Source organism: Lynx rufus, unplaced genomic scaffold (assembly GCF_022079265.1).
Source record: "Lynx rufus isolate CCGP_SWC_20201006 ecotype Redwood Valley unplaced genomic scaffold, mLynRuf1.p SCAF_7, whole genome shotgun sequence".
NCBI classification, from domain to species: domain Eukaryota; kingdom Metazoa; phylum Chordata; class Mammalia; order Carnivora; family Felidae; genus Lynx; species Lynx rufus.
In genome coordinates, this window is record NW_025814889.1 from 67,588,094 (window position 1) to 67,615,045 (window position 26,952).

The following is a 26,952-nucleotide window of genomic DNA, read 5'->3' on the forward strand; positions in this document are numbered from 1 at the left end:
ACATTTGTAGAAATTAAACAACACATTCTTAGGCAACCAATAGATCAGTGAAGAAACCAAACGAGAAATTAGAAACTACTTAAAAACAAAAAGGAAGATACAACATACATACCAAAACATATGGGACACAGCAAAAGCAGTGTTAAAAAGGAAATTTAGAGCTATAAATACTTGCAGTAAAAAAAAACAAGAAAGATTCCAAATCTTTGGAACTAGAAAAAGAAGTAAATCAAAAGCTAGCAGAGGAAGGGAAATAATTGAGATTAGAACAGAGGGAAAGTAGAGAGCAGAAAAAACAACAGAAAAAACTCAATGAAACTAAAATTTAGTTCTTCAAAAAGATCAACAAAACTGACATGGACTAAGAGAAAGAGAAAACTCAAATTACTGAAATCAGAAACAAAAGTGGGGACATTACTACCAGTACTACAGAAGTAAAACATTATAACAGAGTATTATGAACAGTTCTATGCCAACAAACTAGATAACCCAGACGAAATAAACAAGTCCCAGAATCACAAAACCTAGGAAGACTAAATCTCGAAGAAATAGAGTATCTGAATAGACTTATAACTAGCAAGATGATGGAAGCAGTAATGAAAAAAAATCTCTTGTCTAAGACAAGCCCAAGACTCAATGGCTTCACTGGTGAATTCTACCAACAAATTAAAAAACTGATACATATCCATCTCAAAGTTCAGCATAAACTGAAAAGGAGGAAATATATTCTAATACGTCCTATAAGGCCACCACTACCCATATGCTAAAGCCAGACAAACTATAAGAAAACTGAAGACTAATATTCTTTATGAACATAAAGGCAAAAATCCTCAACAAAATACTGGCAAACCAAAATCAGCAGCATATTAAAAGGATTATACTCCGTGAACAAGAAGACTTATTACTGAAATGTAAGAATGTTTCAATTTATGGAAATCAAAGTAATATGCCATATAAACAAAATGAAAAGAAAAAAAACAATCATCTCAACTGATGTAGGAAAAGCATTTGAGAAAATTCACCAATATTTCATGATAAAAGCACTCAAAAACTAGAAAAAGAAAACTATCTTAAGATAATAAAAACTATAGAAAACCCTACGGTGAACATCATACTCAACAGTGAAAGACAAAAAGCTTTTCCTATAAAATAAGGAAGAAGGCAAGGATGCTTGCTTTCTGTCCTATTCAACACAGTACTGAAAATTCTAGTCAAAGCAATTAGACAAGAAAAAGAAATAAAAGCATACAAATTGGAAATAAATAAATAAAATGATCTTTCTTCAAAGATGACATGTAGAAAACCCTACAGATTTTCACAAAAACTCTTTTAGAACTAATAAATGAGTTCAGCTAAATAGCAGTATATAAAGCTAATGAACAAAAATCACTGCATTTCTATATATCGAAAATGAACAATCTGAAGGGAAATTACAAAAATATCCATGTACAACAGCATCAAAAAGAACAAAATATTTAGGAACTAACTTAACCAAAGACTTACAATGGAAACTACATTTTTTTTTCTAAAAGAAATTAAAGAAGACATAAATAAATGGAAACATCTCATGTTCATGGATTGGAAGACTTAATATTGTTAAGACATCAACACTACCCAAAGTGATCTACAGATTCACTGAAATTCCTATCAAAATCTCAATGATGTATTTTGCAGAAATAGAAACTTCTTAAGATTCATATGGAACCTTGACAGTCTTCTCAACAAATGGTGCTGGAAAAACTGGATACCCACATGCAAAAGAATAAAATTGGATTCTTACCTAAAACTGTACAAAAAAATGAACTCAAAATGGATCAAAGCCCTACATGTAACACCTAAACCTATAAAACTTATAGGAGAAAAGAAGGCAAAAGCTTCATGACACTGTATCTGGTGATGATTTCTTAGATATGACACCAAAGACACAAGCAACAAAAGAAAAAGTAAATAAACTGGGCTCCATAAAACTTTAAAATTTTGTGTATCATGAATATATTAATAAAGTAAAAAGACAACCCACAGAATGCAAGAAAATACTTGCAAATCATATATCTGATAAGAGATTAATATCCAGAATATATACAGTTACCTTAAAACTCAATAACATACAAACCAAACAGGTTATTGAGACTGTTGAAACTATAAATCTGCAAATTTGTGTCTTCTAATTTGATAGGTTTTTCTGCCATTATTTCTTCAACTTGCTTTTCCTGCTCCACTCTTTTCCACCCAGATTCCATTTATCCATGAGTTAGACATTTTGAAATTGTATCCCATGATCTGAAGCTCTCTTCACTTTAAAAAAAGAAGTTTTTCTCTCTCTTCTTCAGATTGGATGATTTTTTATCGTCTTCATTCTGCTATTTCATTACTGGCTGCTTAAGCCCAGCCAGTATTTTTTTTTTTTTTTTTTACTTCTGATACTGTATTTTTCAGTTGCAAACTATACATTCAGTTCTTCTTCATAGTTCCTATTTCTTTCTTGAGATTCCCAGTCTTTTCACTCATTACAAACATATTATTGTACATCTCTCTAGGAACAGTTTTAATAGGTGCTTTAAATTAAAATTTAAAATTTAAAATTATGTAATAACTCCAACATCTGGATCATTCCGGTGATGGATCATTTGGTCTACCAAATATTAATTAATGAAAAAAAAACCCAAAACCATTACTTTAGAAAAGCTGCATTTTGGGGCGCCTGGGTGGCGCAGTCGGTTAAGCGTCCGACTTCAGCCAGGTCACGATCTCGCGGTCCGTGAGTTCGAGCCCCGCGTCAGGCTCTGGGCTGATGGCTCGGAGCCTGGAGCCTGTTTCCGATTCTGTGTCTCCTTCTCTCTCTGCCCCTCCCCCGTTCATGCTCTGTCTCTCTCTGTCCCAAAAACGTTGAAAAAAAAAAAAAAAAAAAAAAAAGAAAAGCTGCATTTTAATTAGATTCTTATCATGGAGGATTCAATGATTTAATAAAGTCAAATGCATATTTATTCTTTCAGAATATCCTTCAGTTATATTACATAGAAAAATGAATGGTAAATTAAATTGAATGTGAAAAGTCTGTTTAAAGCATTTAAAACTGAATCAGCTAATATCACATTTAAGTCAGTTATCAATATTTACCAATCTTTCTTAGTAGTACAGAGTTTAATATAAAGTAAATAATTTTCCTGTTTTATTTAAGTTACCTGTATTAATTTCTTAGTGGCTTTCCCCCAATTATTGGAATATCCTATGTAATCCTTCATGAAAAGAACAGATTCCAAAATAAAAATGAAGCCTATTATTTCATCTGGGCATAGATTTGGTGAACTTCTTTATTTGCTTGATTAAACACTTAAAATACTCAAGAGTGGGTTGTTCGGTATTTGTTGAAGAAAACTCAAATACTGTTGAGAACATTAAAACAGTGAGAAAGAAAATGTCCCTCAGAGCATGATAAATTTTCCTCAATTATTAAAGTATGTATATAATAATCCTTTGTATTTAAATTGTCCTTTTAGTATTTAGCATTTTATATTTACTTTTAAATATTTTATAAATATTAAATTTATATTTAATGATATTTTATAAAAGAGTAACTGATAAGTACTCTGAGGAAGTGATTAATATTCCTTTAAATCAGTTTTTAAGACCATCCTACACGTAAGACTCAGGTTTAGAGGCTTGAGGTTCACAGGCATATGGCTATAAGAAGCGCTAGCAGGAAACAATATAGAAAATCTTATTATGAGGAATTTTAAAAACCCAAAAACATTTATATGGTTCTGACATTTACAGAAATGGGAGCAGAAATATGAATTGCATGGTCAGCATCCTCAATGAATAAGACATGTAACACTGTTCTATAAACTGCTTTTAGTATTTTGGCAGATCTCTCACCAGTATTTTAACAACCAGGTCATTAATTCAATAGATAATACAACTATCCTTACAGTTTTATAAACTAAATATAGCTCTAACTTTAAACATGAAGTTTTTTTTAGAGGTTTCATTTATACAGAAACAACTCTTCCTGATGCTATATAATGGAGAAAAGCTGCTTGGCTGATACAGCCATCAAGGTGTCATTACATAATGAATAGTACCTTCAGAACCAAAGCATTTAGTTTGTTCACACATTAATGGAACCGTAACAGACTCTGCACTAAGCATTTTAAACAGGTAAGATTCTTGTCGGCCAAAAGTCTTTAGTTTATGTATCAAAATCAAATGGTCTAGTGGGTCCAGTAATAATGTTTCCCTCCCAATGTCCTTATGAAATGCTCCACTACATTTTGTGCATTTTACAGAATTTTTAAAATCTTTTTTTTAATTTTTTTAACGTTTTATTTATTTTTGAGACAGGGAGAGACAGAGCATGAACAGGGGAGGGTCAGAGACAGGGAGACACAGATCTGAAACAGGCTCCAGGCTCTGAGCTGTCAGCACAGAGCCCGACGCGGGGCTCGAACTCACGGACCGCGAGATCATGACCTGAGCCAAAATCGGCCGCTTAACCGACTGAGCCACCCAGGCGCCCCATGAGAATTTTTAAAATCTTAAATTTCACAACTTTACCGCTACCTTTGATCCCTAGCCCTCAAATACTTGCGAAGTTTAAGATTTTTCATTTAGCTATAGAATAACAATTAAATACAAAGTTAATTATTGGAAACTGGAGTCCTATGAATTAAAATGTATCTGGAAAGAGCATAAATACATTAATCAAAGCATAACCCTGGCTTCCCCTCCTGTCATTTAAAATATAAAACCCTACGGGGGTGACTCAGTCAGTTGAGCACCCAACTCTTGATTTCAGATCAGGTCATGATCCCAGGGTTTGGGGATCAAGGCCAGTGTCCCACTCCATGCTGAACGAAGAGCCTTAAGATTCTCGCTCACTTTCTCTCCCTTTGCCCTTTCTCTATGTGCATGGGTGCTTGCTCTCTTACACACACACACACACACACACCGCTAAATATGAAATAATACAAGTTAGTTCAGGATTTCATGCTCTATTAAATTTAATAAAATGTTAAATACTTCAAATAGTATATTCATTATATGCAGCCTACATTGTTAGAATTTATCTTTTTAAAACAAGAAAACATTCATTTGCTATCATTACCCTAAAAACTGCTTTTTAAAATCAAGAAGTGTTTATATAATGCTATAGTAACTTGGCTAAGCCTAGTCTATTTCATATTCAAAGACTTTAAGGGACATTTAGAAAAGTTAAGGATAATCTTTGATTAATCTGACAAATTTATTAAGCTTCAATATGTTCAAACCACTATGCTAGATATATAAAATGTGGCTGCTTTATTTCAACATTTATTGAACTTCTATGGAAATGTGGAATACAGAGATAAACAGTACATACTCTTCAAGTCCCTGAAACACACATGATTAAATGAATCACTTTGAGTAAACTGAACACAAAACCATTAAATAATAGTAGAAATTAAATCATATGTGTAACTGTAGGCTTAGTATCAAATGCATGTGTTACTGAAAATGAATTAAATTTCTAGTAACAAGAGCCTGGTAGGCATTTAAGAATTTGTTACTTATGTCCCTTCATTTAGATTCTTTTCTATAGCAATGTTATCTCTATAAAGGAAAACATGTTTTGTCCAAATAAAATCTTTTTCCATTTCAAAAATCAAAAAAATGCTAGATATTTCATATATCAGAAAAATATTTAATTTCAAAGCACTAGTATTTGGTAGGCTTTGACCCAACTTAGGCTTGTTAGATTGGGTGAAAAATCTTACTCTTTCTCCTATTAGAGGAGTCCACACAGTAAATCCATGTTACTTCTAATATGTAAATTTACTGGTTTAATTTGAGAACCTGTCAATCCTCCACTCAGGCTCTGCTTGCATTATTCTGTGTGATTGGTGGAACCAAGAGTGCTTCTTTTAATCAATGAGGAATAGATAAAACAGAGCCAAAATGCTAGATTCTCCACTGTACAGATGCAATTTAAAAATTAAAATAAAAAAAATTAATTTAGTTAAAAAACTTTTTTATTTCAAACAAGCATTTTAATTGCAAACTTGACTATATTTTGCCTCTTAATATTTTTAAATAGCTTATGAAAGATGTCCAGTTAAACTCAGCAGCTTTAATTTTCTCACCCTCTTCATCAAATAACTATCAAAAAATTAAACATTTTTAAAGCATGCAAGGATAAAAGTTTTGAACAATGGAACAAGGATAGACAAGGGGTAACTTGCCTAAAACAGCAGAGCAAATGGAGGAAGCCAGCAAGAAGCAAGATAATTTACATGACAAAACTCCACAAAGGTTCAAGAACTGGAGGTACTAGGTATCTCAGGGACTAAAAACAAGAGGACTGGTTGAAAATCTCTGCAACAGTCAGTCAGAACCCTTGTCTCCCTCCCAGCGCTCTTACCCATCCAACACCTGGAACGGAGAGGACATTTACTGTGCAGAGACAGTGAACAAGCAAGGTTTGAGGACAGCAGGCACAGTGAAGGCCAGCTGGAAGGCACAATCTGAAAATGAAAGTCGATGGCCTTAAACCTTCTGAGGGAGAACAACAATCAAGTCTAAGGACAGAAAAAAAGATGTCGCGGTCTCAATTTTTTTTACTCCCCACTGAGCTTTTCACAGGCAACTACTGTAGAATAAGAACCACCAAAAAAAAAAAAAAAAAAAGGAGTGAGGCTAACAAGAGGACATGGGATCCAGCAAACGGGGAAGTTAACCAGAAGAGAAGTAAAGAGCGTTCTACAGCCAGGTACAGAGAGCGTCCAGATCAGAAGGGAGCAGGATAATAGATGCTGCAGGAGGAAGGGCTGCAAGAAAGACGAGGGGAGGGGAACAAGGATGGATTTCCTGATGTTTCTCACTAGGGTTTTACAGTTCCACTGAGGAGTGTGTGGAAAGCATTAATGAGGGGTACATTGAACACTGAGCAAATTAAAGAAGGAGGCAATTATTTACTAGAGAGGAGAAACAACTGTTGCTAGAAATGTATTTAGTGCCTGGGGTCTGGCTCCAGGGCACAGGCTAAGGTGAAGGGTGGAGGATGTCACCAGAGTAGCAAGCAGAAGATGTGCGGCACAAATGTCAAGTCCATGTAATCGCAGAATGCTGAGTCGCTCAGTTGGAAACCCTACTTATGTAGTCATAATGATGAAAACGATAAATATTAGTTAATCCACAAACTTGAGATATAATTATGGGGGGGGGTTGTGAATGTGAATGGTGAGGGGCAGTGGTTGGAAGAAGTATTTCATCTTCCATAATGTAAAGTCACTCAGAATTTCAAAAATCAAAGTCAATAAAAAATTACATATTAGTTATTTAGAAATACAGATGTTATTACAAAAGGAAATACCTAAACAAAGTAAAGTAACTGCCTCTGTAGAGCAAAACTTTAGGTAGAGGAAGGGAGTAGCAGGGACTATGGCTTGTACTGATAAACTGTATAATACCTTGACTTTTGTATACATAATACAAAAACTGAAATTAAAAATATCAATACCTTAAAACAAGTCAGTGACTTTTTTAACCCACATGAATGACTCAACTTCAAGTGTATAGCCCATTGTTTATTGAAGGGGGAAAAACAAGTTAAAAATAGCAAAATATAAAAACCTGCTTTACTGTGCTGAATAGATCAATCTTCACATCTGGCAAGCCATTGGATTCATATTCTACCATCAAAATAACCAGCTAACCAACATTTTTTTTTCTGGTTGTTGAAACATTAAAAACATGCAACAGAAGTTGCAATGTAATTTTAATCACCAAATTAACACACAAATTGGGTTTCTAATGAACATGTGGAAACAAATACTGTATTACTCTGATTCATACTGAGAAGCACTAGCTATTTAAGCTTTTCTGATTTTAGAAATCATCTGAATTATCAATTAATAAATCCATATTAGGAACATTTACTTATGTACAAACATGCAACGTACAAACAGCTCATATATAGGAATGATCTTTCGCCACCTCCATCTCTGACAGTCAATGTCAGGACCACCATGCCATCTGTACTTCCTTCTGCCCCTACCAGGGGAGAAATGAACACTCTAGTATGACCGGAGTTCTTATCACTACAGCTGCCCTTGCTGATGCCTTGGCGGTTGCCACCCCATCTCTCCTGAGCCCATTCACCTCCCAGCAGGGTCTGGCACCTACACATACCCACAGCTGCACCTTGAGAACCCTGGGTCCCCTGAGCATCTCTGCAGTTTCATTCCACTCCCACCTGGGAATTCTGGGGCTGAGGGAGAACATACTTGGAATCTTGAGTTGTAACTTGGAAGTTTTCCCATAACAGCAATGATAAGATTGTTCCAGTATTTCAGATACGATAAGGCATAAAGAAATTTGTGTACCAGCTTAACATACTGTTTCTACTAGGAAATGACTCACAATTTTTCAACTCAACTTTATATTCTTAGCAAACAGACAATGAGTAAGTTAGAAGTAGACTCTGTAAAGAGTCAAGGAGAGACACACTCACAAAACAAACAGCTGGAATATAAACATCTACAATTATATATGCTTATCCAAATTTACTTGTTTGCACTGTCCTAATAATGAAAATATTCCTACAGTTTCAGTTTATTGTATAAAATACTCTATTACAATATTGCCATTTTACTGAGGTTAATGAGTAGCGTCCTCATTCTATTAATCAAGTAGCTATCCTTTTCTTTCCTTTACCAAAAAAGTTTCATCCAGCTGAACTACAAACAGACCCTGAACAATATAATTTGACAATCTAGTTCATTCATTTCCTGTTACAGGTGAAAGGAAAAACCCAAAGGCTGTATCAACTCCTTTCTTCCATGCTGGTTTCAGTTCTGAGTTTTAATGAAATGAGTGGTATTACAAGGATGATTCTGATTTCTCCAACTGTGAGAATCTACAGAGACTCAGATTAAGAAGGAAATAGAAAAGGGATTTTTTTCTCTCCATTTTTTAATGTTTTACTAAGGATTAGGAAAAGTCAGGCACTTCAGATAAACGTAAAGTACAGTAGGACTACATTTCTTTTGCTGACTGCTGAAGAAAGATTAATAAATGATCCAAGGCTTAAAATAACCCCCTTCATCTTTCAAAATTTCAGCAAGACTTCATGATAAAAAAGCAGCAATGTGCACATAATCATCAATGACATCTTCTGGTTCTGAAGAAGGGAAACACAACAAGCATTTGTTTGCATCTCCAATATTTTCTGAGGGCAATTATGTGCTGGGCACACTTCAAAAGGAACAAGATTGGCAGTGCCTGGGTGGCTCAGTCAGTTAATGTGGGTTAGAGCCCCGCATCAGGCTTTGTGCTGACAGTTCAGAGTCTGGAGCTTGCATTGATTCTGTGTCTCCCTCTCTCTCTGACCCTCTCCTGCTCACATTCTGTGTCTCTTTCTCTCAAAAATAAATAAACATTAAAAAAAAAAAAGGAACAAGATCGATGAGGGCTCTCCTCTCACAGAACATAATGAAGTAAAAGAAGATAATTTTACGCCATCATAAATACTATAAAGAAGAAAATGCAGTGATACAGATGAAAAGGAGGGGGCTATTTTAGAACAGGGTCAAGGCCTATGTTGAGGTGGTGACATTTAAATTTAGACACAATTGAGAAGGAATCAGCCACAGGGAAGATCTGGAAGAAGATCTTTCCAGCCAGAATAAAAGCAACCACAAAGTCTCTATGATGGCAACAAACTTGTAGAGTTTGAGAAACAGATGAAAGAAAAGAAAAAAAGCTGGTGCGGCTGAAACCTAGTGACTGGGGTGGGGAGAGGGACAGGAGATGAGGACGGTGGACAAAACGGGAGCCAGATGGGCAGTCTGTGGACCATGGCAAAGAGCTAGGTTGAATTGAAGTGTGGTAGAAAGCTATTAGAAGTTTTTGAGTAATGGAGCGTTAAGATCTTTTTATTTTTCAAATGCCATTCTTGCTGTTCTGTGGAGACTGACTTATGGAGGGTATACATGGCAATGGAAGACCAGTTAGGAGATGGTCTATAGCAATACATGAGTAAGAGGCCATGATGGCAAGGATGACTGGTAGTAGGGAAAATGAAGTTAAGGGGAAGGATAGATCTAAGAGCTGAAGTTCCTAGTCTTTCTTGCTTCATGGAACCCTTCATATCTCAGTAATTTTTTTCACCCATAAGCCAAAAGAAATACCTAATGGTTCGGCTTATTAAGGTACAGACTACCTAACAGTAGTGGTCTGAGCATGTCTGTGTTTCCCTCACAAATTTAAAATATCTCCTGGATCCCCCTGTGAGAAGTGTCTCGTGCCTCTGTTACAGTTTGGGAATCATGGTTTGGAGCTTACTCCCTAGAGGACAGGATGTGGGGAGCAAGAAGAAAGAAAACCAGAGAGGATTCCTATACTTTGGAACAACTTAGCAGTGCCACTCAAGAGATGGGTATGAATGAGGGAAACCAAAACCACCCTGAATGGCAGGTTATATCCCGTTTGTACATAAGGAAGCTGAGATTCAGAGTAGCTGTAAGTCACTGAACGCAGAACAATAGGTCAGGAAATCTAACAAAATCTGACTCCAGGTCTGACTGATGCTAAATAAAATAATAATGTAATAAATAATAAACTGCTATGAGTTAGTCACATTGGAGTACCTTAAATATGGCATCTCATTTACCTAACCATATTATTAAATATGTTGGAGTGTCTGATTCCAAAGTCAGCTATAACATACTCCCTCTTAGCTGATAAAAGTGACAGGAAGGTGTTGGCAAATGGCAGTCTCATCACTTAGCCTCAAAATTTTTCTCTTCTTTCTTTCTTTTTTTTTTGTAATGTGAAATAAAGGTCTTGGGGGCAAAAAATGAGGCTGAACATTTTACTAATGTCCACAGCTACTGTTGTAATGACTGCACTGTATTTCTATTCCTAAAATTAAACCAGTCTAATTGTCTGCCCTCATCCTGGCCCAGCCCTGAACAGGATATGTATGGGGAAAGTTCTAAGCAGAATATTAGCTGAATGTTGATTCCTTAGGGCAGGTGGCACCACCTCAAAAGCCTTGATGGGGCCTGGCTGTGGGGAGTGGCAGGGAATGTGGACAGAGAACACATACACTCCACGAGGCAAAATGGTCCCCTGAAATCTGGACCTCAACGTAAAATGTAACAAGTGCAAAAACTCTGCACTTTCCTAAGAAAACATACCTCGGGGCCAAGTTTAGTTCTTGCAAACAGTCTTAGATACGTGATTAAATTCCTTAAACATATTTATGATAAATGGCTGAGAAGAGAGCCTTAAGGAAGGTGAAGAAGCTCACTAGAAGAATCCGTGAGGAGGCTGTTACTTCTGTGTAGGAAACTAAAGTTAAAACTGCATAGTTAAATCTACTTTATACATTTTGTGTTTTCTGGTACTGTGCGTTTTTCCAGAAATGGAAATAGGAGCACCTTATATTTAGTTCTGTATATTTTAATCTGCCCAGTACAAAATAATCTTATCAAAATAAATGAAGATGTTCCATCAAGAGACACTGTTCATTTTTCTCCCTGCCACAAATGACATGTCATCAGACTATCCGTCTCTGCATTGAGCAGCTTAATAGCATTTGAAATCCTGCAATTCTATCAGTCACAGGAAGCATAATCACAAACTTGGATAGCAGTCACTAACTTAGCTTTCCCGTTGCCCTAAGAAAGAAGGAACCAAGACATCTAACTTGCAGAATTGTTGCCATGGATTTTCACTGTTGAAACCCAAACTAAACTTAAAGAGTATTCATCTAGTACTACAAATCACTAGTAATGCTGTTGCAGTTTGTCACTGATTCTAAAGGTCAGGACTCATTTGGCAGTGGTTTTGGAAGATCCTGTTCTCAAATCTTGAGTGCTGTAGCTGTGGTTCTCCTAAGACCATAACTGCAACACATGAAAACCAGAAGTTACAAAGATTTTCACATAGGCCAAAATAGATCCAATCGTAACACTAGGCTATGACCCTGACTACAAACAGAATGAAGGAAAAAAAAAAAAAGTAGTAACTAAAATCTAGCTGGCTCTCCCTGGGGAGTACTTCAAGGAGGGAAATTTCACTGTCTGTATGCTCCTTAGGGAAAAATAAATCTGCAGTTATAATAAAGCATAATAGCTGTTATGACAATTATCTACTCAGAGTGCTATACAGGATCATATAAATCAGCCGAGGGAGGCAGGCAGATGGCATGTAACCTGAGTTTAACTTCTTTTAGGGTAAGCTGGATATTTAGGCCTGGGAGAATGGTATGTACGAAGGCACTGAGGCCTGGATTCGTTTTAAGCATCACCAGAGGTACAGGATATTCAGTATAGCAGGAGGTATAGTGTGTGGGAAGTGGCTGGACACAGGGCATGCAAAGACGGACAAAAGTCAGGACATGAAAGGCTCTAGACTTTGAGCTGAAAGCGGTGGGAACTACTAATGATTTTTAAGTCAAGAAGGGATAGGATTTGACTTTGTTTCAGAAAATTCACAGGCAGAGATAAGGACAGACTGAAGGAGGTGAGAGTTAAGGCAGAAAAATCCTCTGAGTCTCTTCCTACAGTGTTGCCCAGCCCCTGGCCTCACATACATGAGCTAGGGTAGGTCTACCTTGATTTTTCTCTGTTAGGAATTAAGAATTGAGACAACTCCAGTCAATTAATTGTGGATTCTTGAACTCAGAAGTACATTTAAAGTTATGTGGCAGGGTGTGACCAAATATGAACAACAACAACAACAAAAAAACCCAGAGGAAGATCTCAAAAAGAAAGGAGGAAGAGGATGCATTCAGCCAGAGAAAAGCAAGGACAAAGTACCATGTGGACACAGAGGCTGAGCAAGTGACTCTCTAGTTTCTGGATTTAGCCCCTTTGTAGGCCCAGCTACATTTCCTGCCTTTAGTCTCTAATTCTTACTGCAAACTCCCTTATTTTCCTTAAGCTAGATTTGAATGGGATTCTGGTGTTTGCAAATACAATGAACCCTGACTAAAGCAGAGCCTGAACTCAGACATATAATGAAAATAAAGCAAATAGAAAGGATAGAAGAGATGTTCAGGAAGTAAAAGTGAAGGAAATTGCAATTGTTGTATTTACAAGGGTGAGCTCCCATATAGTGTCTTGGGCACCCACCTCACTGCAATGGGGATTACAGGAAAGGGAAAACTGGAGAGAAATTATAGGCACTTGGTTTTGTACATATGGACACTGGTGAGAGTAGGATATCCAAGTAAAAATGTCCAGTAGTTGGATATAATTGTGTATCTCAGAGCAGTTCTGATGTAGAAATGTGGATTCGGGTCATCCATCACATGTAGATGGTCCATCCATCTACATGTGATGACCATCACATGTAGATGGTCATCAAAACCATGAGAGAGAATGAAATCTCCAGCAGATCTATAAACCAAGGTCTGGGGAGCACCCACATTAAGGAACAAAGCAAGCAGGCAAAGTCATGAAGGAGACTCAAGATATCATGCTGTGATGTGCCAACAAAGGAAACATTTTAAAAGAACCATGACCAAGTGAGGAGAGCCTAGACAGCTCACTTACCGAGTGGACAACAAATACAAGTGTGGAAAGGAGAATCAAACCCCCCAACACCATCTGACTATCTCCTATGGCAGTCATTTTGCTGCCTCCTTTCATCTTCAAATGAACTTTACAAGACAGGTGGCAGCATATTCTTTTAAGGATGAGGGGGAAAAGACCAAAGGTCCCTGGGGATGGGCTAAGTCCTACTGTGTGTCTCTAGTCCCTAGCAGAGTGCCTTCTGCCTACTTGTTTAAAGAATGAAGAAAGAAGTGAACATCTCTACAAGTTTTTAATAGTCTACCTGGAATTACCCAGACTAGTTACTCTCAAATTTACCTATGATTTGGGGGGGGGGGAGCAAGGTTTCACTTTATGGACACAGCAAGCCTATTTCTTAGGGTACAGCCCTGGATTTCATGTTGTTATTTCAACTTATTAACAGCATCTCGATTTCATCTACTTAACTTTCAGCAAAGCAGTAGTCAGAGAAAGGGTAGGCAAAGAACTCATGTTTTTATATTACTGAAGATGTCCTGGGGAACCCAGAATCTTAGTTGTTGATACGTTAACAAACCATGGAGATAAATTTCCATTAATTGCCACAGAACCTTAAAACTCACATCTGATTCAGAAAGCATGCAAAAGGATATGACCATCTTTTGATGTAAACCACAAGTCAGGCCACGTGAGGTATATTAGCTCTGATCACTCAAAGGTCACTGAGGTCTTTTCTCCCTGACTTAAACTTCAGATAAAAAGAACACCCCTAATACTGAAGTGGACAACACTCCTAACGTATCTGTGAGTTACAAGAAAAACACTACTATGATTTCTTTCTATATTCTGAAAACAGAGACATGAATGAAAGAATATTATAACAATTTTCTATCTACAGAGGATGGCTTAAATCCTGGATTAATGGGCATGGGCCAAAGAGGATGCATTAACTGCGGGATGTCCCTGCTTTCCACAAATTCCCTGGAATTTACAAAATGCAATACATGCTGAGCAGAAATGAAGCTTGCATGGACCCAGTGCCTCCCATGGGCCTGAACCATACATACTATTTTCATTTAATCATCATAAAAGTATTATTCTGGATTTCCAGATCACTGAGACTCTGAGAAATTAAAACAGCATGTAGTGCTTACACAGCAAGTGTACCAGGTTTGGATTCAAATTCAGATCGAACACCAAACGTTGTGTTCATATTTGATACATCACGTTTCTGGCCAGAAAACAAATGCATGTAAAGAAATTTTAAAAATGTATCAAAAAAATCACTTATATATGTCCTCTTCATGTTCCAGGTAAAACTAGTCTTTCCATATACAGTGTTCCTAACAACATATTAACGTGGCTTTTATAATGCTGTGTGGTAAGTATTTGTGTCTAACTGCTGGTAGAATAAAGATTTCTCAATGACAAGAATTATGTTTGAAGCTCTATCAATAATATAGGAAATGCTGGTTGAAGGAATAAATGAATACTTTAGTTTTAAGATTCCTATGACGAGACAAAATTATTCATGAATTATATAAAAAACCTCCAAAAAATAATAATATTCAAGGAAATATATTCTCATCATTTCTTATGAAACTTTTATTACTTACTTTTTGTATGGTTAGTGACTTTTTTTCACTAAAAATAAATTTGCTATAACCGTGGAAAGACACTAAGAAAGTCCGTATCCATATTGTGTGAACTTATTTTTATACATATTTGAAGACACAGCAAGATTTTAAACAGATGCTCTTAATGCCCTGCCCCATATGCTCTTGGCCCCTCTCTGAATGTCCTCTAGTTATGGAAACTCACTCTAGAATCTGACAATTTCTAGTTAAACTGTGTCTCTCTTCTTAGGTCCTGAGAACTCTGGCTCCAGGAGAGATTGCTCAGGGAACCAAAGAATGACTGTAGGCATGACACTACCTTGAGGGACTGGGGATGGTGAAGAAGTATTCCTGGAATAGTGCTGAATCACATTCTACACTATTCCTCAGCAGGATTTGAACTCTGCTTACTGAGATCAGCTGAGATGCTTCACTGCATCCCAGACCCTACCACACTTTCCCTGCTCTCTTACTCATGCTTCTTGGTAGCATCCCCCCCCCCAAATCACCTGCATCCAATTCTTGATCTTAGAGCCTGTTTTGGAGAACTCAAACTAAGACAGGTGTGCAACATATACAGAGGGAAATGGAAAGCAAACAGACACACTAGAAAGCCCTTCTGTTTAGAGGGTTTAGAGCTTCTCTGATGAGAATGCTTTGTTTTGCACATTAAAACACTGACAGTGATCTGTCATGAAAAATGGCCTTAGACTCCAAAGGTGGAAGTTGCATCCTTTCCCTTGTACATGATTTGAGAGGCCAGTGAAGTTCACTCAGCTTGAGCCTACCCTTACAACATTATGGAAGCCATGTTCTCGCACATCAGGCTTGCTACACAATCTTGGGGCAAAGCACTGTCAACTATAACCAAGATCGTGCTTCTAAAAAAGATATGCTTTGGAAATAAAAGTGTGGTCTTAACAAATAAGGTGCTAAGTATCTAGGACAATGACAAGCATTTAACCAATCTTTCAAAAACTATGTCTACCAAATACATTTTCTCTTTTTAGATTAAAAATGATCTCCTGCAGTCTGATAACTTTCCAAACAAGAAAGGTTTAAAGTGTTTCAAACACAAATGTTTTAGCTTCCATTTTTGAAACCCCATTTTTCCTCATCAAATGTACATTAAAGCTCATCTACTTCACTTGACAGGTAATTAGAATGAAGTCAAGTAACTGGCATGCCTAAAGTCCCACTGTGGAGACAGATTTTGAAACTAATTCTCTCCTGATTCCTGGGCCAATATTCTTCCCAACACATTAAACTCATCTTGCAAAGGAGTGAACCCTGAACCTTCACTATTTCTCATCTGTTTAATCACTTTCATCTAATGAACACAACTGACTACAAATACACTCATCCTGAAGCATTTCAATGGGGTAAGCATGTTATCATTCAACAGCTTTTCTGGATTATGTTCAGAGTCCTACTGAGGTGGTGGAGAGAGAAGAATGTTCACATTAGTGAGCAGATGCTTTGGTCCATGCATCCTGCCTGCTGAAGATCTCCGAGAGCAAAACCTCACCTCTGGCTCCGATTTACAACAGGAGAATGCATAAATCCTTATTGTTTTCCTCTTATTTCTTGTCACTTTTATTTGTCTCTTCATTTACCACCATCTGCCCATGCCTGCTTGCTGTACCATGTTTCCTGACTGCATGATCATTTTTTATACTAGGAGAGTTTGTTGAGGATAAAATATGAGAATGGAACAGATACAGAAATACTGCCCTTATGAAATTAATGAAAATGATTAACAAATATAAATGCCTCACCCAGTCATTGATTGGGCTGGCTTGTCCAGGAACTCTAGATAAGGGTAGAAAGCAAAGGCTTTACTTAACTGGGTACCAGGAGATTAAAGAATGTAATGAGCTTTATGATTCTTGAGATGGATACACACAATCATTCCACATTCTTTTTTAATCCTTGGATGGTAATGAGTTCCACTAACTTTGATTTCTTACCTTATATTACCCCCAAACAAGCTTTAAACAGTCAGCCCTGGGCATTTCAGGTGTTCTAAAACTAGAGTGGTTCATGTGATCTGGAGTCAGAAAATCAGGGTTCCACCCTCACTGCTAAAACTTATTAACTGGATGACAATGAATAAGTCATTTAACTTGTTAAGCCCTAGCCTCAGCTACAGAATAAACGGAAGAACTGGCTCTACTTGACAGGATTTTTATGAACATCTGGAAAGATCGTGTCTATAAAAATACTTTATAGTGTTACACATGTAACATGGTAAAAACGTTTATTATCATGATCATAATACATAATTATACCATTAGAGGGGCTAGCAGTTTTGTCCTATTTTTTTTTCATTTTCTGTGAATATTTAAGTGAGTTAATGCATGCTACAGGAATATCTGGTATTTAATGTTCAGTGAAGGATAGCCCTTAACATTATTACTATAAGGGCATATTTTCCAAAATCCTTTATTATCTCTTGTAAATATGAGAGAAGAAGAGATCACCTGGGGATTAAGGGAATGCAGCTACAGAAGTAAGAATCACTGCCCATCCAATATAAATGCCTATTTCCCACTCCCACTTTGAGTTAGTAGAACAGGGAAGAGTAGGAAGAGAGAAATCTTGGAACCTTAATCTAAAAGAAGAATAGGTTAAAAGCAGAGTACTGACACAGAGTACCCAAAAGAAATCTATTCTCTCACAATGGTTTTTACCTGAAGCTGACTCAGAAGCTTAAATTTCTGGATTTCCTTCTCCTCTTTACTACTGATCTTCTGTGTAACCTTAAAGTGAGCCATTTAACCACTTGGTGGTCTTCCCAGGTAAAAATCTGTTAACTCCCACCCGTCTAAGATGGACTGATTACATGTTCATAAGAATGTATCAAGATACAGCTTATAAGTTGCTCAAAAGAAGCAACATGCTATCAAACCTCTAAACAGCCAGGTGTTTTCCTTATTTTTCTTACTTTTTCTCCTTCTTTCCCTCCCACATATACACACATTTTGGCTGTAGTAATAACAATGTGGGAAGGGTTCAAGTATCAGTAGTCATCCAGATAAAATTTGTTAGATAGGAAATGGAAATTTTCTTGACTTTATAAGTAGAGCTTAGAAGAGATCACAATGAGAGTTTCTTAAGAAAGTTTCCTCCACATTAATCATCATCAACTTCATCTATTACTCCTCTCCTTTTTAACACATGTGGAAATATTTTATTGGTCTGTGAGATATAGTGCAATAATATCAACACTTTTATATTAGGAAAGCTAGTACTCCATGTACTCTGTTCTTTCTCTACTGTGAAAAGAAAATAATCTATTCAACATGTTTTGAAATTAAGTGATTAAAGTCTTATTAGAAAATTGCTTCTTCTAAGAGTTTAATGTAGTGTCTAAAGTATGTAATGCTTTTAAGAACTCGAAGCTCACTGTTTGACAGGATAGCAGATAAGGTATAGGTTAGGATATAAATGTGAGTTATACGAATAAGAAATACTTAGACATACACACACACAAAATATTTTTTTTTCATTGGAGAGGATGTGAAAATTAAATATTACGAGAAGAAAATCTATTTCCTTGACTGAGGTAGGATACTAAATAGGTCAAGGAGATAGAAACAAAAATTCTATGAGGGAAAACAGACAAAACTAAACATGGTAAGATATATAATGCAACTGGAAGAATGATTTATCTTTCAGGATCTTTCCATATGATCTTCCTATGAACTTTTCTTGGTGAGAGACAGAATACAAAATACCTCATATTTCAGTTTCACACAAACTTCCAGGTGAAAGACAGACTTTGTAAAAAGATTTCAACTTCTACAGATTATTAGGTTTGGGCTGTGAATACTGAAGAGCACTGCCTACTTTATTTCCCACTTAGCAGGAAAAAAGCTGGAAAGAAAAAGTAATGAAATACACATAATGGAATATCCATAAAAACAGAACTCCAAATTAACAAAATGACATTTTTTAAAATAAGAAAAATACGTAATTAATATTTTCTACTAAAAACAAAACATAAACTACCAGATTCCAGTTAAGAAATTATTTTAAATTAGAAGCAACAAAACTTACGATAGTATTTACTGAATCTTAAGAATGGAGAAAGACACACACACCAATACAGACTAGAAAGAGTAAAGGATAACACACTATAGGAATGACTCCCAGATTAGTCATCTTCCATCCAGATGATGACAGTAGTGCAGTCTGTTATAATGAAAGATTTGCATTAAGTTTTATGGGCTTAAAATATGAATGTTTGAAACTGTGTATTATGAATAACCAGCAGTTATTTATCATAGGCATCTTTCATTTAAGTGTCTAACCCTCTAACCTCCAGACATTAAAATGTCGTATTAATTTCTTCAGGGAGTTGGCCATCTGTTTTGCATCACGTAGAAGCAATCTAAATTGAGCCATCATTTACCTTATTTTATTCTTCCTACTTTCCAGGATTAATACTCAACTGCAAGCAAAAGCTGTTTGACAATGCTACCTCTATTATGTACAGTTTGTGATAAGCAAAGCACATAATGACTACCATAAATCTTAAGGAATATCAGGATTCTTAGACTCATATCACTTGATCTCACTGTGAAAAGACTGAGTATTTGGAGAAATAAATGCCTTATTAAAATCTGAAAACCCTGGGGTGCCTGGATGGCTCAGCCAGTTAAGCATTCTACTCTTGATTTCGGCTCAGGGCATGCTCATGATTCGTGAGTGGGAGCCCTACATGGGGCTCTATTCTGGCAGCACGGAGCTTGCTTGGGATTCTGTCTCCCTCTCTCTCTGCCCCTCCCCCACTCACTATCTCTCTCACTCTCTCTCAAAATAAAATAAACTTTAAAAAATTAAAAACCTTAATCAGCATGGTTTACACTAGATATCTGTGAATGGACTATGACAGCCATTTCAACTAGGAACACACTGGCCTCAGCCACTACCCATCAATAAGAGTTGGCTCTGTTGATGATGTTTTCTAGGAATACAATAAAGCAGAACAAAAATTTACTTTGTCAAATTTAAATGCCTAGAAAAGGGCAGAACAAACAACAGAAACAGAGAATATATTTTAAGTGAGGTTGATAAAATAGATATTCACATAGGATATCATTGCACTGCATTATTTGAAAGTATGAGCCTCATTACAATTCTGTTCCATCACCACACTTAGGATGGTAGACACAGAACCATTGTGGTGCACCTCATCCAGAAAACAAACATAATCCCAAGTAACTTCAAAGGAAAATGTCAAGAGTCCTAAATACAAATGGTTTACCAAGCAAATTTGAATTTTACATGATTTGCATTTTTTGGTGAATAATTTCAGCCAATAGGTTGTGGGGGAGAATTTTCCAAGATTTAGCAGGTTTTCACCCAACAACTAATTTCTTGGCAAAACTCATGACTTTCCTCTAACCCATGTTGTATTACCTAGGATCTTAAAAGTCTTTTCTGTGGAGGACTGGAATAGTCCTGCCCAGCCCTTATCACAATTTGAAATTCTATATTAAACTGTGAATTTATTCATGTCTACTTTACTCATTCCTGTGTGTCTCGTATAAAATAGGCCATTAAAAAATGTGTTTAATGTTGAATGAATGAAACATGCTACAACCTATTCATCCTGCTCCACCTCCCAAACCCATACAACTTTGGGGATTAATCTGAAACTAGACAATATGAAACTTTTGTGTCTTCCCATTCTGATAGTAATAAACATCTTCTATTAATGTTTTCATCACATTGTATTGTAACTGCTCCCAAAAGAAACAAACTAGTTATCTGAGTGCCCATTAATCCCTGGCAAGGCCAGATGATTCCCTTTTGTTTCACTTTCTAACCAGCATCAAGTAATGGCTTATGAAAATGATACATTCATTAGCTCAGAATACAAGGAAGTATCAGATGATGTACAAGAAGAAATTTATGATATCAAATAAGGCAATAAAATATAACAATATAAATCACCTCCTTCTAAACCACACATCGACAGGATTAAAAAATGCAAAGTATCTTCCAAAAGGAGGATCCTACACAATTCATACAACAAAACACCAAAAGTCCTATTCTTTTTTTTTTTTTTTCCATGTAAAATAATTCCTTCACAATTCCTTTTCAGTAAAAAGCCAGGAAAGAAATACATACATGATGGTGTTAATGCCTGAGAGCTGTTGGAACATTTGCAGACCACAACCCACAATTAAAGCTCGGCGAGTTGGGGGATAACTCAGCATTCTGCAGATCACAGGTCCAGCTTTTTTAAAAAAGAAAGAAAAAGAAGGACACATCTATTATTTTCAGCTCCCACAGTCATTGTTCCCATTAGGATTAATTTCCCCAAATCTCTGTGAAGTCAACATAACTGGGCATTATAAAATAGAACGTATATACTTTTACAGAAATCTGGGCACGATGTATTTTCTAAAACAGATTTAGTATATACTTGAGTTTAAACTGTAAAAGCAACAAGGAACAACTGAAGTTAAAGCAATTTATGGGTTCTAGGAAGACCTACATAATTGGAACTGTCAGAAATTATTCTTCCTTAAATCCCTACAAACTGCATTAACTACTCTTCATTTTTCCACTTTCTTGGCAATTATTATTTAAAAATCCATTCAATGTGGGACTACTTACAAAGTCACTGGCAAATTGCTTTAATCGAACAAAAGAATGGCATTCATTAAAAACAATTAAACAAGGAACAGAATTCATTCCAATTTATCTGACTTAAGTAACAAAATTCTTTCCAACCTATTCAATTAAAGTTAAGAAATTTGGGCAAGGTATCAGACTTGGTTATGGTTTATATGGTGTATACTATTAATAAATGCTACCCAAAAGATAATAAAAGAAAAAAATTACATAGGATTATAAATAAATATATATAAATATATTTTTTTCTAGATTTTGAATAGTTCCCTAAGGGGCATTCAGTGATCTTTTTAAAATACAAATGGGCTTTCAAAATGGCACAGATGCGTTGGTCTCTATGTCAGAACACTAGATCAATTTTGGAAAGCTGCAGATATGAACCACAGAGGTCATATGTAAGATAACTAACCTTATTGACGTCTATGGTCTGGGCATAATTATTAAAACTGCCCCTTCTAGTCCCAGAAGTACTTCAAGCACACCTTTACCTTAGCTTGAAGAGGCATTCTATACAGTGTTCTCATGGGGCCAGGGTTGACTCCCAGGACCTATGGTATTCCCGCTGTTAGAAGAGATGGCCTAGGATCACTGGAATGTTAATTGCTTAATTAGAGGAATTCTTCCTGGAGGCCAAGTTTCATTAGTAAACCCTAAACCAAGTCAAGTTCAAAATCCAAGGAAATTTTACCATTTCAGCAACCTTTAGGAAATCTAATATCCCAGTTCACAAAAATGGAATAAAATATGCTGTTGTCTTGGCAATAAAAGTTAACATGGGATGTTGAGCCAGGGTATTAATTAGAACTGAACATTATCAGAGTGAGAATATTCATCTCTACATGCATGTGATTAAAACCACATGAAAAACTTGATTTACTGCAAATGATTTTGTCCTGAAATGGTAAGACAGGATACGGACAGAGAAGCATTTATGGTCATTCAAAGCTTAATGCAGTGACAACCCCTTTAGAAAGGAGGGTGAAAGTATTTTAATGTCAAATGTTTTAGTTTAAAGTAAAGCAGTTTTGGGGCGCCTGGGTGGCGCAGTCGGTTAAGCGTCCGACTTCAGCCAGGTCACGATCTCGCGGTCCGTGAGTTCGAGCCCCGCGTCAGGCTCTGGGCTGATGGCTCAGAGCCTGGAGCCTGCTTCCGATTCTGTGTCTCCCTCTCTCTCTGCCCCTCCCCCGTTCATGCTCTGTCTCTCTCTGTCCCAAAAATAAATAAACGTTGAAAAAAAAAAATTAAAGTAAAGCAGTTTTAAACCTAGTGTATCAGAAAAGCTGAAATAGGTAGATTTTCAAAGCTTTACTGTGACAATAATGAAATACATCTGGATCAGTTGACTGAAAGGTAGCAGGTTCGCCTGCAAATTCAGCTATCTGTAAATGAGCCACAACATGAAAAACACACACACAGCATCATAAAATGATACACCAATTTCCATAAATAAAAAAAAAATTAAGTGAAAAATATTATCACTTACTTTGTATACCATGGAAAATTTAAAACAACGACGACAACACAAAAATAAAACCCCTTTTTCAGCTTTTAGTACTAAACCTCCATAGATGAGAAACCGGTGTTTTGCAAGGAATCTATTATAATCTGTGGGGAGCTGTGCCTACTTTCACTATTAAACTGTTCCATGATTTGATGGACAGACTAGGTAATAATGATTTTAGGAGACAGAAAAATAAAGAGAAAATTAGGACAAATTAGGATTAAAGTTTGACTTGTATAAATAACAAGATATATACTATTGTATAAATGTCACATATTTATTTCCTAGTTTTTAAAATTCTGAGATTTTTAGCTTTTTCTTGGTTTTGATTTCCTGCTAAAAATAAACAATAGCTGTTCTGTTATTAGAATGGCTTTAATATACAGATAAATTCTGGTCACAGCAGTGCACATCTGATTATGCATAAATAAAAGGAAATAATTTCCTTTCATTAAAATTATAAACCAGCTTTATTAGGCAATAAAATTGACTTAAATGCAAACTATCATTAATTTTTGTATCACAGAAGATATGAAGCAGAAGAAAAAGATCAAACATATTAATTGGTTGAATGTTTGTAAGTGAAAATTTAAAATGTCATGCTCTACTTATTATATTTGATTTTTATAATTAAAAACATTTAGTGTATACAAACATTTTACAATTTTTAAAAAGTTATTTGTCTTTGGACACAAATTCCCACACAATAAAACCTACTGGACTCAAAATATAACATACACTAAAACACCAGATGAAAGAACCAAACATAGGTTCACCTTTTCCTCCATTCTGAACATTTCATACTAATATTCACAATGGCTGTCCAAGTGTGGCAGGTACTCCAGTGGCAAGGATGAAAAGGACAGTCCTACAAGTGTAGCCATTCCTGTTAATGGCTGTCTATGAGCCAAGCCTACAGATGTTTCTCCAGGTGTAATTAAAAATGCACTAGAACTCACTCTGAATAAAATCCAGCTCCTGATTTCCACTTCCACACAAGATGGGAGTGATGGTTACCAGATTTGCCTTCAACTTGAAACCAACTAAAAGTCACGAAAAATGTATTGGACAATAGTTCTCATGATAATGGGTAACAGGCAACAAAGGGTAGTGACCTCTGAGATTCAGGACACAAAAGAAGTGAACCCAACAAAGACTGCCCAAGCTTAATGCCTCAAAAAAAGTTTCCAGGACACAATACAAAGAGGGGAAGCTAGGCAGACCCTGGTGGTCTCCCTGAATTGAAAGGATGCAGCTCAGAATGCAGGGATGCCAAAGCAGCTAGGCTTGCCAGAGTGGAGAGAAATTCACAGACAGGGGACAATGGAGATCTGCAGTACCCCTTGGGTATTCCTCCATTGAGTGGGTATGTGTGAGGAAACTACTCAAGGCAGGATTAAGAGCTGCAGGAAGGGATTAAAGAATTCCACTCCAGGACTTGTTTGTACCAATCAGAGGGAAAGATCTAGAGTGTAAGGAAGAGTAATCAAAAGTACCCAGATTAAACACTGCTTGGGTACCATCCAAAAGAGTTTAAAAATCAAGACCCCCCTGCTTCCAAGGAATTGAATAGCATCTGAGAACAAAGTTCAACAGTAAGATAAAATTTATAATGTCTAGCATACAATAAAAAATTATCAGACATGCAAAAAGGCAGGAAAGTACAACCTGTAACAGCAAAGGGACTAATTCATCAGGAGGACATAACAATCCTAAATGTTGAGGCACTTAATAAGAGTTTCAAAACATATGAAACAAAAATTGATACAACAGCAAGGGGAAATAGAGAAACCCAAAGTCATACTCAAATATTTCATCATTCTCTTTTCAATAACTCATACAATTAAGCAGGCTGAAAATTTGCAAAGATACAGACGATTTCAACAACATGATCAACAAACTTGAGCTGACATTTAAACAACATTCTACTGACCAAGAGCAGAATACACATTCTTTCCAACAGTAAATGAATGGTAAATGTCACGGAATACTTAGCAAGAGAGATTATATTCTCAGCTCTAAAACCAGTCTTAATTAATTTAAAGGTATTTAAGTCACACAAAGAATGTTCTTGTACCATAAAGAAATTAATGCAGAAATCAATAACTGAACTGGAAAATTCCCTCCTTATTGGACACTAAACAATACATTTCCATGGAAAAGAGAAATAAAGGGAAATCAGAAAGTATTTGAGCTGAAAGAATATGAAAACACAACAAATGAAATATCGTGGAATGCAGCTAATGTAAAACAGAGGAAAATTTACAGCAGTGACCATGGCTTCCACTTTACAAAACCAGGGAAAGAGGGACAAATGAAACCCAAAATAAACAAGATAAAAAGAATAATAAAGAGTAGAATAGAAATCCAGGAAATAGATAAAAAGACAGTTGAGGGGAAAAAAATCAATGAAACCAAAAGCCAGTTAGTTCTTTGTAATATAAATAATATTGATAAATTTTGAGCCACACTGTGGTAGGCTGAATAATAGCCCCTCAAAAGATATGCATATGAACTAATCCTTGAAACTTGTTAATGTTACCTTAGATGGCATAAAAGAACTTTGCAGATGTAATTAAGGATTCTGACATGGAAAAGGGAGAATCAGGACAGGATGGGAGAATCAGGACAGGATGGGAGAAAGCAATGTGGCCATGAACACTGAGACTGGACTGATGCAGCCATAAGCCAAGAAATGCCAGTTCCACCAGAAGCTGGAAAAGCAAAAAACAAATTGTCCCCTTAGAGCCTCTAGAGGGAGCATGACCCTGCCAACACCTTGATTTTAACCTAGTGAAACGAATTTCAAATGTGAGGCCACCAGACAGTGAGAATAAATTTCTACTGTTTTAAGCTACCAAGTTTTAGTGATTTTTTACAACAGCCATAGGAAGATATTACACAGAACAATCAGGAAAAAAGAAAGAGAACATACAAGTTGTTATCATGGATCAGAGAAGTGTCATCGATACAGATTCTACAGATAATTAAAAAATAATAAAGGGGTATTATGAAAAACTTCACGGCATCAAATTCAACATCTTAGATGTAATAGGCAAATTCTCTAAAAGACAGAATCTTCCAAAGCGAACTCAAAAAATAGCCTGAATATACTATAAGCTATTTTAAAATAATGAGTTTGCAGTTAAAAACTTTCCTCCAAGTCTTAATGCTTTGACAGAAAATAAAATAGGTCAGGGGCACCCAGGTGGCCCAGTCAGTTAAGTGTCCAACTCCCGATTTCAGCTCAGGTCATGATCTCACGAATTTGTGAGACCAAGCCCCATGCTGGGCTCTGTGCTTACAGTGCAGAACTGGCTTGGGATTCTCTCTCTTCCTTTCGTTCTCTTCCCCTCCTCCACTCTCTCTCAAAAACACATTAAAAAAATTTTTTTTTTTTTTACAAAAGAAAGCAGATTAGCAGTTGCTTGTACAGGGAACAGTTAAAAAGGAGCACAAAAGAAAGTTTTGAAGGAGCAAGGACATGGTCACCATCATGACAGTGGTGAGGGTTTCACAGTGTACACATCTGTCAAAATGTACCAACATATAAACCTTAACTATGTACCATTTATTATATGTAAATTATACCTCACTGGATATACTAAAACATAACACAAACAAACACACACACACACACCTTTACAAATAAATAAACTATGTC

General features: G+C 36.2%; 1 protein-coding gene across 1 annotated transcript in view; it reads right to left on the minus strand.

Moving 5' to 3' along the window:
• The window catches only part of SLC2A13 (solute carrier family 2 member 13), a 381,359-nt gene that overhangs the window by 195,919 nt on the left and 158,488 nt on the right, over positions 1-26,952 (minus strand). The window contains exon 4 of the mRNA XM_047066543.1: positions 21,278-21,386. Within this exon, the coding sequence (XP_046922499.1) occupies positions 21,278-21,386 (109 nt within the window). The remainder of the gene's footprint in view (positions 1-21,277; positions 21,387-26,952) is intronic.